Here is a 21,108-nt window from a genome sequence, read left to right as displayed (position 1 = left end):
CACTGCAATTTGAATGCTGTGATTTAGATTAATGAGTTGCAGAAACAAGTGGTAGATGACAGGCTCCCTACCTACAGCAGGTCCCTGCCTCTGACAGTTCATGGCATCTGGGAGCGCCTGGCTCTAGATAGCTCTACAAATGGAGTTTATAACCTCCGGTTGATACCAGCCTCTGGAGGTTACCTATCTCGAGTAAGCATTACCTCTGACAACTCTCACCCTTTGGCAGATCCCGATATCCATATCCATATGGTCTAACTATTTATAAAATGATTTTGATCCTATAGCTCCATCCTCTTGTCTCAAAGGGTACTGAATAAAATCTACCTTGGTTAGTATTAATACTGGCCCATCAAATGTTGGCTTAAGCCCATTCAACACCTTGGAGTCTATAGGAGTTGTTTTGAAAACTGATTTCAACCTGAGGCTCCACTAGGTTGGCGCCTATGTTGCTTACAAAATATATAGTTTATAGTAAATTTATAAACTCTTCATTTCTTAATATTCACCCAACCCCCAAAACATTTTTAGTAATTGTATACACAATTGTTTCATCACAATGGCTCCGCTTCCTCCCCTCAAAGAACACTAAGTAGTCTATCCTGCAGAATGTTCATATCAATTTTATTTTAAAGTAGGTGATGCTTGGAGATTCCAAGTTTTCAAATCGAAATGCTTACCTTATTCATCAAAGTAATTTATTATGTAACATTATGGAAGCAAATGACTTTTCTCAAACGTTAGTAGAGATCATTACAACAGGTACATACTATTTCAAGGTTCATCGTAAGAGGATAAGAGGATAAAGAAATTATGATTGACTTTATATCAGGTTTTTCGCGTATATTAGTATTTCTGGTTTACATGAACTATATGTACAACGCTAGCGTTGTTTGCCTTGCTTCGATCACTAAAATATAAACATAGCGCCTGAAAACCTAATTAGATCAAAAGTGTTTAAAATCAGCTCTTTTATCTAAAGTAAATATATTTCTAGGAACCTAACAGATCAAAATGCGTTTTAGATATTTCCAGTGCCATAGTAGAGTTTGCTTTGCTATCCCGATATGGAAAAATAAACATAAGCATGCAAGTCTATTTTGGTCAACGAGAGGCTTTTAAATTCATCTTCTGCCTAATGTTTTACGGGGTCAGATTTGAGTTTCCATTGTTTCCTCGATTAAGAAAATATATACTTGTGCATGTCTTGGAAACCTATACTGGTCAAAAATGTCTGGTACTACCGCCTCTTGTAATCTACTTTTCGTATAAGATACTTTCAGTACTATAGCTGATAGTGCCTTATCCCGATGAAGAAATATAGTAAATGCGTAGGAATTTTCATTAAACCTTCTAAAAATGCTACATCACAGTTGCAAAAAAGTCAACCAGTGTCAAGTACCCTATAAGCAAACATTATAGTTTTTTTTTTTTTTTTTTTTTCATTAAGGTGGGTTGTATAACAGTGGTTAAATAGGATTTACAATGATTAGATGTTTTTAATTCGAGATTTGGAGAAAAAGTTGGATGGTAACTTTGACTTTGCTATACGTATTACATTATTGATCAAGCAAGCAATACCGAATATTTTCAAATTTAAATTTATGAAAAGTCTTAGCTTCTTTGATTATTTAATTATATCCAAATTACATATTATTATTGGAAAATGTTCTCTCTTCGTATATACCTTCTATGAAATTTCTCTAACCGTTCTCGACATTAGCGCTGAGTAACACATTTAGCGCTTCTTTTATTCATATCGGATTTATTCATAGAATATATCCAACAGCTGCCTACTATGTGTGAGCATTGGATTATGCACTAGGTCCCCACCCCCTTTGGTCCATTTGGCACCAAAAACCAATTTTATCATGTGCGACAAACGTAGTTATGGTAACAAGGGCTGATTCAATGTGAATGATGAGCTTAGCTCCAGTTCACCTTCATTTTAGTGCAGCGTGTGGAATCTGACGCTATCTCAGACTTTAGGAATCTGAAGTTATGTTTGTTCGAAGAGACCAAAACAAAGTCGGTGACGTAGAAGCTCAAATTGATCTCTCTAATCGTTTTGACATCAGAGTCACCAAGACTACATAACATAAAGGTATAGTGTAATCAAGGTGAAGATGTAGATTTATTGTCTTACCAGGTGCAGAATTGAGTCAATTGGAGTCAAGTCTGAGACAGCGGCAGATTCCAGACACTGCATTGAAAGGAAATTGAACTTGTGCTAAACTCAACAGTGAAATTGATCACGTAATTTACGAGAACTTGTAGATTATTCTTGCAAATATTATTGTATAGTAGTTATGTGTGTATATCTACTACGGTTAGGCTTACATGTACAAATGAGTGTACTAGCTAAGTGTAAAGGCCAAAGACCAACATAAAAACAAGAACTTCCTGTTGTAATAACTGATATCATGTTTTTCCCTTTATTATTCATCTCTGCAAAACAATCACTTTCAAATTATGTACACCTTATGTTATGCATACGTAAAATTGTTTTGCCGAATTCCTTGTAGACCATCCTCAATTGGATGTAAAGAGTTACTAACTACCTTAAAAACTGTTTCTTAAGTCCAGTATTCATTTACTAAGTTTAACTCTCACAACTTGAGCCTATACAAAAATATTCAACATACTATCCATAATAGACCCTACATTGTAAATGTTTCAAATTTAAACTAGCGTAATTTTTATGAGTGAAGCTTTTGAGGTTGGTTGGATATGTGGCATTGTACTTTACGTATAAAGACCTCTAATTTGATGTAGCCTACTATTCTACCCATTCTCCCATTTAACATTTCCTTCTGATTCCTTGCGGGCCTTCCTCTGGACATTGCAAAAAAATGGTAGCTACTTCAGCTCGTACGGTGTAACGAAAAGTTTGGGCGGAATATGCATTTTCAGAATTTTATGTGTGATTCTAAGCTAAAAATGACGAATAATTTTTTAAAATTTCAACTTCATTTTGCCGCTAGATGTGCCAAATTTCGTTTCTTTAACTTTACTAGTTTTGGAGATAATAATTTGTTCATACAAAAATACTAAATGGCGGCTAGCGGCTAAACGAAGTGGAAATTGGAAAAAAGTTATTCTTCATTTTTAGCTTACAATTACAGGAAAAAATTTTAAATACACAGCCAGCCCTACCTTTTTTACTCCCTTTATATACAACATAAATTTTACTCATATACACCAGAAAATTTCAGTTGTGTTTCTTAAAGGAGATATATAAAAGCTATTATGTTACTCATGTTGTTGGATAGCTCCCAAAGAATAAAGTAACAGAAATCTATCCCCTCAGGAACATCTAGAGATTTCCCGCATAGTACTTAGTTATGTAATACGAGAAAGCACTAATTTCCTAAGTGACAGTGCGGGACCTTGAAATTATCTAGAGTATAAATACGATCCCACAAGTGCTATGGTCATCACTGATCCACAGTACCATCTCTGATCAATATGAAGTTTCTGGTAAGCGGTCATTGGCTTTTAGACACATTATTTTTAAATCTTAAAAAACTTCAATTTAATAAATGATAAATCAAATCCGTTTCTATGGACATTATTGTATAATTATAAATTCTTTTTTAAGGAGGCAATTCAATGTAATTTGTTATATTAAGCAAAACCTGTATAATATTTCAAATTATACACTGAAACAAACGGAAGTTTTAAATGTTATAATTTACAAACTTTATTCTACGTATTAATAATCAATTTGTGTAGAAATCTCTGATAATGGTTTAATATATGGCTTCACTTAGTAAACTGGATGATAGTACATAGTTATACTAATTTATAGCTGTAAATTAGTAAATATTTGCAAATACTGACTGGTTTACTTTTAAGGAAATTTAAATTGTACAATATCTTTCAAGGTGATCATTCACTGAACTTAGTTTTTGTAACAGTGTAATGTTAATACAAAGTATTTGGTAACGTCTACTAATTTGTTAACAATTGCTGTATTGATTTTCTTGACCAACTATAGATTATCCTTGCCTTGGCTTCCTTGGCCTACGCCGACCCCGTCTTGTACACCGCCCCTGCCGTCGCTAGTGTCCCTGCCTTCGCCCGACTAGCTTCCCCCTACGCCTACGCTGCTGCTTACTCTACCCCTGTGGTCGCTGCTGCTCCCGTCATTGAAGCTGACACAACCGAGACTGCTGCTGCAAAGACCCTTGCTCTCGAACAGGCCAAGATCGGTGCACCCTCCAGCTACACCCCGTACTACAAGAGCTTTGTGGCAGCCGCTCCTGCTGTTCACGCGCTAGCTCCCGCCTTCACCCCAGCTGCTTTCCCCGCCCCAGTCGTGCGTGCATTCGCTCCTGCTGCTATCCCCGCCGTGCCCGCCTTCGCCCCTGCTGCTCCAGTAGCCGCCGTTGCCCCCACTGTTCTGCTCTCAGACGCTGATGCTCTAAAAGTCAACCATCTATCCGAAGTCGCGAAGGTCCTATCACACTCATAAACATTTTAGTTTAGGAAATAGATAAACTACTAGCGTATTATGATATCAGTACAAAGTCAATACATTCTGGGCATCAACTACACTTTTTGTTTTTGTAATAGTTTTTTTTTTATCTAATAAATATAATGATTGATATTTAATAATTCACATTATTTATCCATTGTTCTTAAATGTTTTTTTTTAATACAACATTACCACTGAGTATATTTTAACAGTTGGAGGGCATGATCTATTTTGTCATTTCATTGTAGAACCTTGTCATATTCGTAACCTCAGGACATATATGTACCTCAGGGACGCGTTCATCAATGTTTTTGCCTTTGATAGAGGTAGACATTTTTTAACACAGGAGCATTCTTCTTGTAAACATTTGTTGACATGCCAACTCTAATGTTAAATTATAAAATGTAATTCCTATTTTATTGTTTGAAGTCTCAATGACTCCGAATTACCTTTCAAATTAACTAGTAAAATAAATCAGAAGCGACACTTATCAGTTCACAGGATATCTCCAACATGAACTAACCAGGAGAATTTTGCATGAAGCCTTATTTGCAAATAAGCAACACCGGGTTCTATAATAATGCATCCATGGGATTTGGCTGATAGTTAGCGGGAACTTTTATATTTTCCTTACGGGTAACCATCATGGCAACTTGGAAATAGAAGAGTAAATAAAAAATCTGACACATTTGTATATGTAATATAATAAGATGTGTAGCCTAATGTAATGAGCTATATACGTGTAATTTTTCCATGCAACCGCAGTGAACCCTGTATGCTACTACATTGTTATTTTGAAAACAAAACCTATTGTATGACATTATATATTGGTTGGGTATACATCGGAACTATCAGCAGAGGTGACATATTTATACGTTTATAAAGTATATGTAGATTTAAAGGATAGCCAATGTAATCTTAATCCCATTATGAACCCTGAAAAATTGAAATGTATTTTCGAACTTCCTGCAAATTGTATTTTTGTCAGGATTTAACATAAAGGATGAACATTTTGACAGTTATTTAGTATTTAATATTTTAAAGAAAATTTTAGCTAGCGTGAGCATGAGATTGGCATTGATAATTAGAACAGCTCGTAATAACCACCTATATCAAACCATCCAGTGTCCTTAGTAGAATTTAAATAGAACCATCAGATTGTCTTATTCATTTTAGTTTCGAAACAGGCTAAGGAAGATGAAATAAATACCACACAATAACACTTTTACGTGGAATATATCATCCTTTTTCTCCAACTCTTTTTAATAAGTTTGAGCAATGCAAAGTGGATGTTTAATTCGTATATTTTCAAAATAATTCAACAACTTGTAAAAGTATACCAAAGTTGGCTCTCGTGCGGTATTCATAAGATATTAAATCAAAATCTTTACAAGTTGCTCCTATTTTTTATATCATTTTTGATTGTTAAACTTAAATAATAATTATAATACGTTAATTGTTATAATTATAAAAATACTGTACTTAGGAAGACATCTAAAGGATACGACTATGTTGACCTTCACGCGGCTTTACAAACTGGACCGACAGCATTATTTTGAAGCGTGCCTTTCTTGTGGCTTAGTTAATTTTATAGTCAGAGATCTTAAGTTGTCCAATGTTTAAGCCATGTTTATAATATAATAAAAACGAGTTATGGAGTCCCTCAAGGATCCATCCTCAGTCCTGTCATCTTACTGCTCTATGTCAATGAGCATCAATACCACACGAAATAACGCTTGAAATATCGCTCTGCCATTGTAGTGGATGATGCCGTAATATAAGAGGTCTGCTCTTCTATATTCCTTGGAATTCATTTTTATCAATGTCTAATGAGGAAGTTTCAAATTGCTATTGCTCTAAATTAGCCTCAGACATCTATGTGTTAAGGTCTCTAGCCAAAACTGCCCTATGTAGTTTATGATGACGGTTAATTTGGCTTTACTTATACCGATTTGATTTACGGACTAGTGCTGACAGAGGCATGTACAGAAGGAGATTTATACAGAGCATCTTTCAAAAGACTGCAAATGTTGACTCTACCAAACCTCTATAGTTTATAAACAATGCAATATTGTATTTTTAAAAGTAACATGAATAACGGACGAGATATTTATTCGTACGAGACAAGAGGCAGAGAAAGCTCTCAAAGTGGGAGACAGATAGATTTCATCACCAGTTTTCTATCGTGTGAAGCTCTTTTTAAACGATGTTTAGTTTAAAACGTGTTCTACACTGTGAATAATTTCATAGTTTATAACTGAGACCGCACAATCAGAAGAAGTCATACTCCTGAATAGTGATGAAGGGAGAAGATTAGGTGTTAAAATGCATATGTGAATGAAAGTTTGATGTCGAAGTTGTTAAATAATTGATATTTCGTATATAAATATATTTTACCCCACAATACGTATTTGAAAATTGAATATGTTGGGTAAACTATTCAATATTTATTTGCAGCCATATAATGGTATTGCATAAATACCATAATATGGCAATATTATGTAAAAGTTATTTGATTCATATATGTATTTTATTATTAAATCAAGGATACAGATTCTTCTTTTTCCTGAATTTATGAGTGAGACAGAACCTTAGCAATTTCGGAGAGATGTTTGACTTTGAGGGCATCCGAATCGGAGAGATAAACTGCTGGAGAAGCGGAAGCGAACTTAGCCACGGGAGCGATGGAGCTATAAGCGTTGATTGCGGGATTGCCAGCAACTACGGCAAGTTCTCCAGCAGGGGCGAGGACACGGCTTGCAGCGGGTGCATACTCAGACCAGGCGGCGGGGCCAAAAGCTTCAATTGCGGGGTTGCCAGCAGCAGCTGGGGCTAGGTGTCCAGCAGGGGCCAAGACGCGGCTTGCAGCGGGAGCGTACTCAGACCAGGCGGCGGGGCCAAAAGCATTCAATTGCGGGGTTGCCAGCAGCAGCTGGGGCTAGGTGTCCAGCAGGGGCCAAGACGCGGCCTGCAGCGGGAGCGTACTCAGACCAGGCGGCGGGGCCAAAAGCATTAATTGCGGGGTTGCCAGCAGCAGCTGGGGCTAGGTGTCCAGCAGGGGCCAAGACGCGGCCTTGCAGCGGGAGCGTACTCAGACCAGGCGGCGGGGCCAAAAGCATTCAATTGCGGGGTTGCCAGCAGCAGCTGGGGCTAGGTGTCCAGCAGGGGCCAAGACGCGGCCTGCAGCGGGAGCATACTCAGACCAGGCGGCGGGGCCAAAAGCTTCAATTGCGGGGTTGCCAACAGCAGCTGGGGCTAGGTGTCCAGCAGGGGCCAAGACGCGGCTTGCAGCGGGTGCATACTCAGACCAGGCGGCGGGGCCAAAAGCTTCAATTGCGGGGTTGCCAACAGCAGCTGGGGCTAGGTGTCCAGCAGGGGCCAAGACGCGGCCTGTAGCGGGAGCATACTCAGACCAGGCGGCGGGGCCAAAAGCATTAATTGCGGGGTTGCCAACAGCAGCTGGGGCTAGGTGTCCAGCAGGGGCCAAGACGCGGCCTGCAGCGGGAGCGTACTCAGACCAGGCGGCGGGGCCAAAAGCATTAATTGCGGGGTTGCCAACAGCAGCTGGGGCTAGGTGTCCAGCAGGGGCCAAGACGCGGCCTGCAGCGGGAGCGTACTCAGACCAGGCGGCGGGGCCAAAAGCTTCAATTGCGGGGTTGCCAGCAGCAGCTGGGGCTAGGTGTCCAGCAGGGGCCAAGACGCGGCCTGCAGCGGGAGCGTACTCAGACCAGGCGGCGGGGCCGTAGTGTATGTGGTTGGCATACGCCAAGGAAGCCAGAGCAAGAACAATCTGAAAATTAATTTCTGTTTACATTATCATACATTATTTTTTAAGAGAGGAAAAGTCAGTGTTGATTAGAGTAACAATATAGATCGTGAAAAATATAGCTAACTAGTTTTAGCACGGTTTTACTCGTAATTATTTTATCACAACAATAGCTCCACCGTTGCCAGTATAATGCGTGTTAAAAGTATTGATGAGGCATTGCCTCTTGCGTACAGCAACGTTGTATAGATAACTATTTATTGAGTTCACTTAAATTTCATAAACAGATTAATATTAATATTTAATGATAAAGAAAAATTCATTTTACAAATACAATTTTTGTAAGTAAAAATATATAGTCTAAAATATTGTTTTTACGTGCATTTTTTTGCATGGTTTCAGAACTAATTAATGAAATTTTAGTTTGTTTCGCATGTATGAAAAATTTTTACAATAATACGAACCAGTATTCAAATTAAAAAGGTAGAAATATAGGTATAACAGATAGAGATTCTAATGAATCAAACCTTCTGTTCTACCTATTCCATACAACACCAAAAATCTTATTTTTCTTATTGTTTGAAAACAATAAACGTTATCTGGGCGCGCAACAAAAATAACTATTCTTATAGCTTACGACAGAATCTGTTTGGGATTTTATTTTGTTCTTTGTAAAAATGGTGTAAAATTAGTTTTTTTAAGGCGTTATAAACATCCAAATAACTATATGATTAACCACCTTGTTACATGATGTAAACAATTATTGTTAATATTGAGTAAAATTCATTTTGCTTATATAACTCTGCAAAAATTTCAAACTTAAAATATTTATGAATAATTAAACTTATTAATCTCGCTTTTATGCCTCCGCATTATTAAATTTGTATTTGGTATTGCTTATTAGTGCTGCTTTAAATTATTAGAATTTAATTTTTCATTGATTTCTAATACTACTTTAACATAAATAAATAGTAAGGTAAGAAATGTTATATAGTTTCTAATATTTACCAGACACTTCATGGTGAAGGAAGCTGCTTTTAGTAATGATCCAAATCCCGAGAAAGGATGATTTATACCCTAGACTACTTTAAGGGTGCTCAATTATCGACTTAGATCTATCTGCTTATCACATTATGGAATTGTACTCATATTACGATGGAAACGTCCACAGGTCCTTCAAACTTCCACGGATTTCAGGTCTGTGAACCAGTTCAATCTCCTTTGGCTTAGAAGCATAATCAGTCATTCATCAGTCCTTTAGAGTCATCTTATCATCAGTGTTGTGGAAATTAATGTTTAACCTATAATGTATCTTAAGTTTAACATTTTGAGCTAACATCCACATGTGTTAAAGTTTATTTGAATTTGAGTAAGCTGCAAAACTCTCTATTCTCAAAGACTTTTTGTATTTTTAATATAATTAAAAAATCTAAGTTCTTTTTTTTCAATATGTCAAAGTATACAAATATAATCTTAATAACTATATATATATATATATATATATATATATATATATATATAATATATATATAAATATAAATAGTTTAATATTTATGTTTATTTATACGTTACATTACATCAGTTTGTAAAGCCGCGTGATGGTCAACATAGTCGTATCCTTTAGATGTCTTTCTAAGTGTACTATTTTTATAATTATAACAATTAATGTATTATAATTATTATTTAAGTTTAACAATGAAAAATGCTATAAAAAATAGGAGTAACTTGTTGTAAAGATTATGATTTGTTATCTTATGAATACCGCACGAGAGCCAAATTTGTTATACTTTTACAAGTTGTGGAATTAAGGAAGATTCTTAATTTTTAAATTATTTTGAGTAATCATTAAATAATTTATATATATATATATATATATATATATATATATATATATATATATATATATATATATATACAACTATTATGTGTTTTTCAACTTCACGGTGTATACACATACGTGTCTCGTGTTTTAACAGACAATATAAAGAATTATTATAAAGACCAACTGCCAAAATGAGATGAAATTAAATTTAAATTTCTAGAAGCAATGTATATTTTGTTTCTCCAGCTTGTCCATGTCCTATATAGACGGAATATTACACATATGACGCATGATCTCTTAACAGAAAAAGAAAATATTTTCTGGCGTGGTTCTACTCATAGGGGTTGAAATGGGGTTAATAACCTAGAATAACTGTAACCTATTTGTTTTTAACTTCCAGCTTCATCAGAAATATTAAATATAAAACACACCTTGTCAATGAAAAAATCAATATAATTTTAATAAGATCAGCCACCCATAGTAGTTTAAATTCGGTTGCAATCCTTAGAAGAACTATATTTTTATTTAATTATTCCCAGAGGCCTAGAGTTATGTAGTACATTCCTTGAGTTTCAAAATAGAAATATAAGCATTTCCTTAAAAATCATCCACCCATAGGTGATGAAAGGTGAGTGGTAAATTTTAACATTTATATTGTGCTCTCAAAATACTGTCGGCACCACACCTTACACCAGAAGTAGATTAAAATTATTGGAGGATATTTCAGACCTACATGTATATATAAATCTTTTTTTCTTCATTGGGGCACAAACTACGTTACCTTAAATACCTTATATTAAAACTAAACTGGAATTGACTGAAGTAAACACTTTTTGACATGGAAAACATTTTTAACCTCTGCAAATATATATTGTCTTAATCTCTAGTCACACTTAATCATGATGTGTGAAATATGTTTGAAGTAAACCAAAAAATTTTATTCATACGCTAAACACAGCCAATAGTAGTGTGGTTTAATCTCTTAACAATGAACACTAAAATAATATGTACCTTTAAACTACTTCCGATTCAACAATATCATCATATTAAATCATAAGGGTTCCACTGAGATTGCTATGGACTACGGGATAATCCTCCACATTGACGTAAAATATATAAGTGTAACTGAAACTGTTCGAGTTTCTCATTGAAATATTATGACATTGTGCTGTGAATTATTTGTATTTCGTTGGTACTCATAAAGACTGTTTCACTCTTTTTCTGAAAACATTAATCTTTACTTAAAGTAAAATTATTCTTAAATAAATAGATTAGCCGATTGGAATATCCTCCTGTGACCATCATCTTTTCTGGAGTATTTATTACTCTATTAAAAAATGATAAACACAAGACAATAAATAAAACCTACTCCTTTAAGGAGGAGTAGGTTTTATGTATCTGTCATTCTAAACTAAATTGTGTGCAAACCCAATAAATCTAAGCAAAATTTTACAAAACAAACGTATACGGTTTATAAATATTTGACAGTGTTCCAAGTTTGTTGACGTGCTAATCTTTAGAGTCCTCTTACCATCAGGGTTGTGGGAACTAAATATGTAACTTATAATGCATCTTAAGTTTGACATTTCGAGCTAACAGCCACATTCTTCCGAATAAGCCGGTAGGGATATTTTTGTATCTTAACATCCTTGCATAAATAATTGTGAATATTATTTACAATTTCACAATAACTTGTTAATTGTTATATATTTAGACTAGACTTGGTACAGAGACAGTACTTAGATGTACAGTGAGTTCTTAAACTAATATTAACCAAAAAAACTCTCTAGGACGGAAGTTTGCAAATGTGCATAACTTGTAACTCGACTTTTCCTATATATACACCAAAAGTTACAAATGTTCTCAAAACATGCAGTAAATTTAAGTTACTTTCATTGTTTTAATTTATATTCTCTTAATGATTCAAGATGGTGACCGTTTAAAAGTTTGAAAAGAAAAATATTATCTTAGTTATTATGCATTGTGGAGCATAATAAGAAATGTTTTATTCACAAATACTTTACAATAACGTGTGTGCTTGTATGGATTTTGATATCTCTTAATTTTATCAGATAGTGGCCGTACAATGCTTTGAGTCATATCTTTAATTGTATTAGTTGCACAAGAGACAACTCATCCACTGCTATAATTAAGTGAGTACTCGAACTTTCCTCTGTGGAGTGAGAGCCTCGGGTAGCTCAGAAACATTTGACCGAAACAATCCTTAACGTACCTCTATCGACGGACCTCAAAACTAACTGAAATAATCCCCCAGACCTCAGCACATCTCGACTGTATGAATTATATATCTGCTGTGCAATTAATAAAGTCAAAAGTAATATACATTAAAAATGTAAAAAAATGTGAATATCGTACCTGATGTAATTTATAGCTGATTCTAATTAAACTTTTAGTAGCCTACTTGTAAATTCATTAACATTGATTACGGCACGAGTCATGTACCGACTCTAGGACAGTAGGAGTAGTAGTGATGTGTGTCAGCTGTAGTCACTGTGTTACATATATAATAATATCTCTAGCTGTATTATATGTTGGTTAATAGGTTCGTTACTTGAAACATTGACTTGTTTAAAGATGACAGACGTTTACGAGTATGCAAAAGTTTTATCTCGTGTATTGCACAAGGTAAGTAATATAGTACACCTTTTATAAACTTTTCAATTTATTTCAAGCACCATTAATTTTTACTCATTTTATATATATATATATATATATATATATATATATATATATATATATATATATATATATAGTACCGTTAGTTAGTTCCATTTTATATAATGCAACATTTCATATTATTTTTTATCCAATGTTCCGGAACCAAATTATCGACGGACTAACTACCTAATTGGCACGCGTATGAATATTTTATTGTAACCCTTCGTAGCAGCCCAACTACGTGACCGATTTCACCTCGCGCGCTATGTCCGTAAGTAAAATTTATATTTTCGTATTATTAAATTAGCCCTTTGATTCCAAACATATAGAAATGAATGTAACGTAAAGTAAAGTTGTAAATAGTAAAGTAACTTACCCTTGAGATCTTTTATTTCCTTGATTGAAATGGATACAAGTTGTGGCGTCGTCCTTCTGACGAGCACGTTGTCGTGATAAGTTTTTTGTCCCATTAAATGGCTAATACCTTCACGAATTTGTTTTAGGCGAGCTCACGTATTATTTGAGTGGATGGCTGCCACTTTTATAACTTTTACTCCTCTTCTAGTAATTACCGACTAGAAATAACCCTTCTTAGACTACAGCTTCAATGTCTCGTGCCAAGACGCCGACACCCGGGTTGTGAGTCTACATATTGCGAAGGGAAGTAAAATCTTAAAGTTTTATAAAGTAAAATATCGTAGGCATAATTCCATAGAACATTGGATATTTTAGGCCCACCTATCAGATATACATTTTTAGTTCTTGTACTCTAATTGGCAGCAACGTGGCAAGACATACATTTAATTTACCAACTTTACCAACCAAAAAGTGGTGCTTGTAAGTTTCATTAATTAACATGAACTTATAAGTAAACTTTGCAATTCGAGTATTTATTACTACGACCTCAGAAGTCACCGCCCCCATGTGTTATCGTCATTTTATATATATATGATAAAAACGTTATAAAATGGTATTTTTACAAAAATAAGCTTTGATTGATAGTAACTGAATCAAAACTACGTACTCATAACCAGTTTATATGATTAAACGGTTTTTTGTCTTTTAAGGTATCAAAATTATGAAGTTTTTCAATATTTTAATATTACGAGTGTATTAAAATACCAACCTTAAAAATTATTGTGGTATCGGTGTTTGGAAAACTCAACGTCTAAATTAACAATGCATGTTGAGTTTAGCTCTAGTTCACCTTCCTCTTAGTGCAGCATCCCACATCCCACGCTGTTACAGACTTACCTCTGGTGCTAAACTCAACATTCACACCGAATTAACGTCTTTCAACGATTGATACGTTATGTGTATAATGCATCTTCATGTGTGGCGCATCTTCAAGATGGCAGCCACATGTGAAGTCTACTTTCCTTAGGTCTTAGCTAGAAGTGATAGTTTCAATATGTATTTTGATTATCAGTCAAAAAACATATTGAAACTATCTCTTCTAGCTTACTACATATTATGTAGTATTAATAATTACTAATTTCCTGTTTGTCTGTTGAGTAAGTTTATTTTTATCGAGTTTTGAAGAACTAGTGTTCTAAAAAAGAAACAGCTCATAAATGGAAAAGAGTACTATAAAGTAAAATATACTACTGTACGTAATAGGCACTTATATATTCATACTTATGTTTGCTTAGGCTTAAGATTACCCGTTGTATCAGAGCGAATACCTTTCACTGCTTGAAAATCAGTAAATGTTTGTTACTGAATAATCAATATTTGTTAATTTGTCTCGTTTTGCAGATGGAAGTGAACTCGATCTGTATTATTTTGTGCACAGAAAACGTTTATAAAGATACTTTACAATACATATATTGATTTTAAAATCTAGGTATGTGTACTAAAATATAAATATATATTTATAAAACTCTTCACTACGAATTTTAATTATGAGTGTTCAGCGGAGTCTCTTTCACCAGTCTATGACAAAATCAGATTCCTGTTATTGTATATATCCGTGTGCATGTACGATAAATTTTAAATGACTTAACTTGGTGTGAAACTCCAACTCTACTACCTCTGTATCGAAATTGAAAATAGTAAACATCGGCTCCTTGTGTCACTAATTTTTGGGTGAACGCGAGCGAAGTCTCCCATTCTGACCTAATGTCTGACGTGGTTATATACATAGACGGATTTGTAGATTTGCCGCCCTCCCCCTTCTCCTACCATGTTGGCTTACCGGTACCGCGGTGGGTCGACGCGACGTCGGCGGCAGCGATGCGGCCACGCTAAGCTTGTAATAAAACTCAAATAAAATAGGTTGAATTTTCAACATTGAAGTTACGATTCCTGCAGTTTCAGTTATTTTTTTTACTTTTTTACCTAAATTTGCCACCCCTGAATTCTATCGCCCTGGGCTATAGCCCATTCAGCCCATATGTAAATCCAGTCCTGGTTATTATATATAACTTTACCTATAATGTATGGTTAATCGCACACCAGCTGTCGGGTCAGAGTGGGAGGCTTCACGTTCACCACATATAACAGAGTGGATATAACTCCCAATAGACAAATGTTTGCTATTATATATAACTTTACCTATAATGTATGGTTAATCGCACACCAGCTGTCGGGTCAGAGTGGGAGGCTTCACGTTCACCACATATAACAGAGTGGATATAACTCCCAATAGACAAATGTTTGCTATTATATATAACTTTACCTATAATGTATGGTTAATCGCACACCAGCTGTCGGGTCAGAGTGGGAGGCTTCACGTTCACCACATATAACAGAGTGGATATAACTCCCAATAGACAAATGTTTGCTATTATATATAACTTTACCTATAATGTATGGTTAATCGCACACCAGCTGTCGGGTCAGAGTGGGAGGCTTCACGTTCACCACATATAACAGAGTGGATATAACTCCCAATAGACAAATGTTTGCTATTATATATAACTTTACCTATAATGTATGGTTAATCGCACACCAGCTGTCGGGTCAGAGTGGGAGGCTTCACGTTCACCACATATAACAGAGTGGATATAACTCCCAATAGACAAATGTTTGCTATTATATATAACTTTACCTATAATGTATGGTTAATCGCACACCAGCTGTCGGGTCAGAGTGGGAGGCTTCACGTTCACCACATATAACAGAGTGGATATAACTCCCAATAGACAAATGTTTGCTATTATATATAACTTTACCTATAACGTATGGTTAATCGCACACCAGCTGTCGGGTCAGAGTGGGAGGCTTCACGTTCACCACATATAACAGAGTGGATATAACTCCCAATAGACAAATGTTTGCTATTCTGAATGTCAATTAAGAGGTATTAAATTTGGAGTTATAATCAAATTTCTACCCTCTAAGGTAACTCGTTCGAAAGTTATCTTAGAATATAAAAGCAATACACATAATGAGAAAAATATGAAGTATTTTAGTTTTTAAGTATCAATAACAATAACTATATCCATAAAATTTAGAAAAACTTTACTGATTTTAATCCAACCTTAATAAGTAATTATACAGTACATATGTCTATGAATATTATTTGTCGTGACAATAGTAAACTACAATTAGCCGTTGGATTAAGTACAACCAGAAATTAACTTAAAGGAGCAAAACCTGAAATAAGAATTACTCGTCATTTCGGTTTAAATTTGATCCTCTTAACCATGAGCACGAAAACATGGATAATTAATGCATAATACATGACTAATTCCATTAAAAAATATTATAGAATCCTTTCGTATTACATAATACTATTTACTAAGAGAACTTTGAAGTACCTCCACATTGGTCTAAAATAGTTCAAGTGTTAATGAAATAGTGGGAGATATTAACACAACAAAAACACTGTTTTCAAATTTCAAGGGATTTTGTATAGAAATTACGGGTGACGCTGCTGGTATGTTCTAATTTAAACATACCACGTTCTCACAAATTTCATTTTAAGTCTATCTTAAGCAATTGTGTCTATATTGGTTATGTGTAAGACAGTAGCGATCAGGGAACTCAGCTTTCTTGTTAAGAAATTCCTATTATGAACTACGCTTGGTTATTATGGATCCTATAGACCATTAGTGACAATTTTTATTACACCCAACTGCAAGCTGTCTGTAGTTTTTGTATGGACACTATTTTGATCTGGGGACTCCACCTCCTTGAGATCCGAAGCTTGTTATTAGCTACCCTGGGTTATTATTGTATATCTGTCCAAATTACGTATAAAAGACTGGCCTATGGACATTTCTGCATAAAAATTTGTTTTTATATAGGCAACACTGAGTTTCATGATGGTGCATGTCACTCAATGGGATTTTGTTGAGCATTGTCGAATGCTTTTACATTGGTCTAATGGTCAAACAAAATAGTAACAGGAAAATAAATACATTTTTAAACTGAAAAACTGAGTACCATCATACGAGATTTTAACAATGACAGTTTTATTCTTTCGGCAACAATATAAAAATAATAGAGTGGAAATTCAGGGTTAGAAGTCTATAAGATGTTATTTCCGGAATTGTTCATTGTAGTAGTCTCCCATGGTAACCGGAACTTTCATTATCTAAACACTGCTATGAATCCTAACTTAATGATCAAAATTGTAGATGTATTATGTGCATGACAAACGATGGAATGTGGCTGGTTCCGATTGTGAGGAAAAGTATCTGACCACTGGGGCAAAGTTTTTTTATTGTTACAATATTTTATTGTCTCTTGCTTTAAGATTATCCAATAATTAAATGTTACTAATTATTTTACAAATTTTATAATATTAAATACACGAGTACCAAACTGGTACCCATGGCCTCTTGCTGTGCACTGAGTATCAAGATAAGTACTTAGAACCTTTGTCGAATTCTTGAATTTTAGTGACTTTTTAAACTATATTTAGAAAATATCTAAAAATGTAAAGCTTGAGTAAAAACAAAACAAAATTTACATTTACATTCTAAACAAAACTTGGAACATAAGTTTAGGTTACCTCTGGATGATAAACAATGTTATTACTGTTGAATAAACCAAACATTAAGAGTTTACAAATATTGGACTTGGTTGCTGAAGTTATGGTTATTTATTATGCTTTGGGTGGTTGCTAAATGGAAAAATAATATTTTGCATGGCTATGTTTAATATTGAAGGTATTTAGTAAAACTCCTTGCTTCCTTCTTTGTAGTTATTTGGTAGCATTTGATGCACTTAGTTCGCACTATTTCCAAATCCATTGTATAAAGGACATACAGGGTGTTCGTATGAAAACGAATTAGTATTAAATGAACCCTGCATATTTTTAGTACAAATTTGTTATGTAAAAATATTGTACCGATTTATTAGTTCCATCGATATATAAAATACTCATGGCCTTTCGAAAGGGATAAATTGCAAGGCTGCACTATTTGGCTCCTGCAAATTACCACTACTAAAATCTATTCCTTGAACATACATGCATACCAATTTTTGTTCAAACCATCAAAAAGACCTACACGTTGGTTTTATACCAGAATAATAAGGCTTTCAAACTTAGTCTCGTTGGATTAAATACCATTTAATATTAAGTTTGTAAACTTTTCATTTCGTCAATTTCAAAATTTCAATGCCAAATTCAGTTAAGCATCTTCGATCTCACAGATGTGCAGCTAAAGAGCTCCACGTTTGTTGCAAAGTTTACCTAACTACTCTTGGCTAACATATTTTCATAAGAAATGTGTATCAATAATGATTAAATATATCCAACCAAAGTGCACAGCAGTTCTGTAGCAGTTCTGTAAAAACGGTCTCAGTACTGAGTTTTCATTACACCCGGGCCTATTGTTCTCAATACCGAACATTGTATGGCACTTTATATCCGTATGTCTTTATGTATTGCGAATACAGCCCTAATTTGACGAAATTAGGGACAAAAGATGGCTTAAACCTAATAAAGCTAACATACTGTTCACACCTTCTGTTGTAGTTGTATATCAATTTATTCCTTTAGATTGTAGGTCTTTTAACACCGATGAAGAACACAAAATTTCAAATCACGAGTTACAAGTTACATGAACATGTATATTTGTTCGAAAATCAGCGCCAATAATATCTATGGCATAATTTTTGTGAATTAAAGTTATTGAGACTACACTTCAATTAATAGTGAATAACACATTTGAATCGAATGAAAATTCGTTTACTGATTTAATTATACCTACTCGTAATATAGACGGTCATAGATCATTTCAGTTTGTACTGCAATTACACACATCACACTGCATATAGTATACGCCAAAACGTTACAATTTTAGACAGAACAGGCGGTTAGTGGGATATATTTATTATTGAATTCAATTGCGTATCAGTTTTTATTGATAATCAAAGACAACATATATTTATGCTTGCAGTCTCAGAAATGGTGTCAACCTATGCGTATGACAGAACCTTAACAATCGGAGAGGGATGGTTGATTTTGTAAGCATCGGAGTCGGCCAAATAAACTGCGGGGCTGGCAGCGGCTGCGGCAGGATATGCAGAAGGAGCGAAAAAGCGAGTTGCAGCTGGGGCGTAGCTGGCTGCGGCGGCGGCTGGGCCAAAAGCGTGAACAGCGTAGTTGGAAGCGGCTCCGGCAGAAAATCCTGCAGGGGCAAAGACTCTGGTTGCAGCGGGAGCGAACTCGGTCATAGCGGCGGCAGGGCTAAAAGCATGAATAGCATGGGTGGCAGCAGCTCCGGCCGGGGCGAAGACTCTGGTTGCAGCTGGGGCGAACTCAGCCATAGCGGCGGCAGGGCTAAAAGCTTGGATAACATTGGTGGCAGCAGCTCCGGCAGGGGCGAAGACTCGGGTTGCAGCTGGGGCGAACTCGGTGACGGCGACGACGGGGGCAGCAGCGAGGTTGGCAGGGGCGGCTCCCATGATGCTCTTGTAGTACGGGGCATAGCTAGAGGCAACACCAAAATTGGCCTGCTCAAGAGCTAGTTGGGACTTGACAGCAGCAGTCAGGCTGTCTTCGGCTTCAACAGCAGCCGGGAAGACGGAAGCAGCCGCGTCTAAGGCTGGGAAAGCAGCAGCGGTGAAGACACGGGTAGCGGCGGGAGCAAAAGCGTGGGCGGCAGGAGCAAAAGCGTGGGCGGCAGGGGCATAAGCGTGGGCGGCAGGGGCGGCTGATGCTGCGAAGCTCTTGTAGTACGGAGCGAAGCTAGCAGGAGCGAAGCTAGCAGGGGCATAGCCTGCAGGAGCGCTGATACTGGCCTGATCGAAAGCTAGGACTTTGGCGCCAGCATTCAGGTTCAGGGTGTTGTCTGCTGCGATAGCAACAGGGTACCCGGGAGCAGCAGGGGCTGCCGCGGTGGGGAAGGCGGCAGCGTACTTGTAGTAGGGTGAAGCAGCTCGTACAAAAGCAGGTACGGGAGCTACCCCACTGGTCTTGTAGTAGATTGGATCGGCATAAGCCAAGGCAACCACGGGCTAGAACAATCTGAAAAAATACACTATTATAGAATGCACATCCAACATAGTAAAAATAAATGTAAAAACAACTAAATTGTGCAGTAAATGATATTTGAATATATTATAAAGTAATAATTATTAAATAGAAGAGCATTTATGTTCATTTTTTGTAGTATTCATACTAAAGTAAATAAGATTTGAATGTATATCGCTTATTTTTACTGTTAATTAATACATTTATTGCGGTTTCATTTAATTTAAAAATATCAGTAGACGTGTCATCGTATGTCACGACAAAATCTAAATAAACAATCAATAAAACTGGAAATTTTTATTTACAACTCCAAAATATTGGCATACTAATACTTATATAAAACGTTTGGGTTTTGGGTTTTCTTTAAGTTTTAAATAAGAACTTAAAGCACTTCTCTCTTACAATAGACTTATTGTTTGTTAATTTCTTTACCATAAATCAATTACAGGGCCAAAAATGTTATTTTCTTTACTCACCAGATACTTCATGGTGCTGGCTGTTGCTGTCAGTGACTATCCAAACCTTCAGTCAGTATTTATACCGAGGCAACTTTCAGGTCGTTCTCCTAACTCATTAACTCCTGCTTTATCACGTCGTGGAATTATACTCTTACTATGGTGGAAACGTCCACTGTTCATTCACACTTTGACCACTGCTAACCGGTTTACTCCTGTTTTGTTGATTATACGAATTCAGCCATTAAATCTGATGATAATATTTGGCAAATAACCCTGTTTATAAGGACTTGGGCTCTGTTATTAGTTCTATGCGAGCGATGAACATAGCGGTGAACTTAAGAAATTTTAATTAATCATTTAAATGCCGTAATTAGCTTGTTGACAGACCAATAACATGTTTTACAAATCTGTTTACTCAATTTAATGTTAACATAAATAGTCGTAACTCCTTAAAATAAAAAATGTGTAATT

The 21,108-nt window shown here is 35.7% G+C and overlaps 1 protein-coding gene across 1 annotated transcript; it reads right to left on the bottom strand.

Moving 5' to 3' along the window:
• Positions 1-7,052: 7,052 nt before the first annotated feature.
• On the bottom strand, positions 7,053-20,667 carry LOC124361083 (ice-structuring glycoprotein-like). The gene is made up of 4 exons (XM_046815118.1): positions 20,656-20,667; positions 19,141-20,163; positions 7,578-8,270; positions 7,053-7,418 (listed from the first exon to the last, which is right to left on the bottom strand). The coding sequence occupies exons 1-4, from the start codon at positions 20,665-20,667 to the stop codon at positions 7,053-7,055; spliced, it is 2,094 nt and encodes a 697-aa protein (XP_046671074.1).
• Between the last annotated feature and the right edge of the window lie 441 nt (positions 20,668-21,108).

Source organism: Homalodisca vitripennis, chromosome 4 (assembly GCF_021130785.1).
Source record: "Homalodisca vitripennis isolate AUS2020 chromosome 4, UT_GWSS_2.1, whole genome shotgun sequence".
Lineage (NCBI taxonomy): Eukaryota > Metazoa > Arthropoda > Insecta > Hemiptera > Cicadellidae > Homalodisca > Homalodisca vitripennis.
This window is presented reverse-complemented; position numbering and strand designations above follow the sequence as displayed.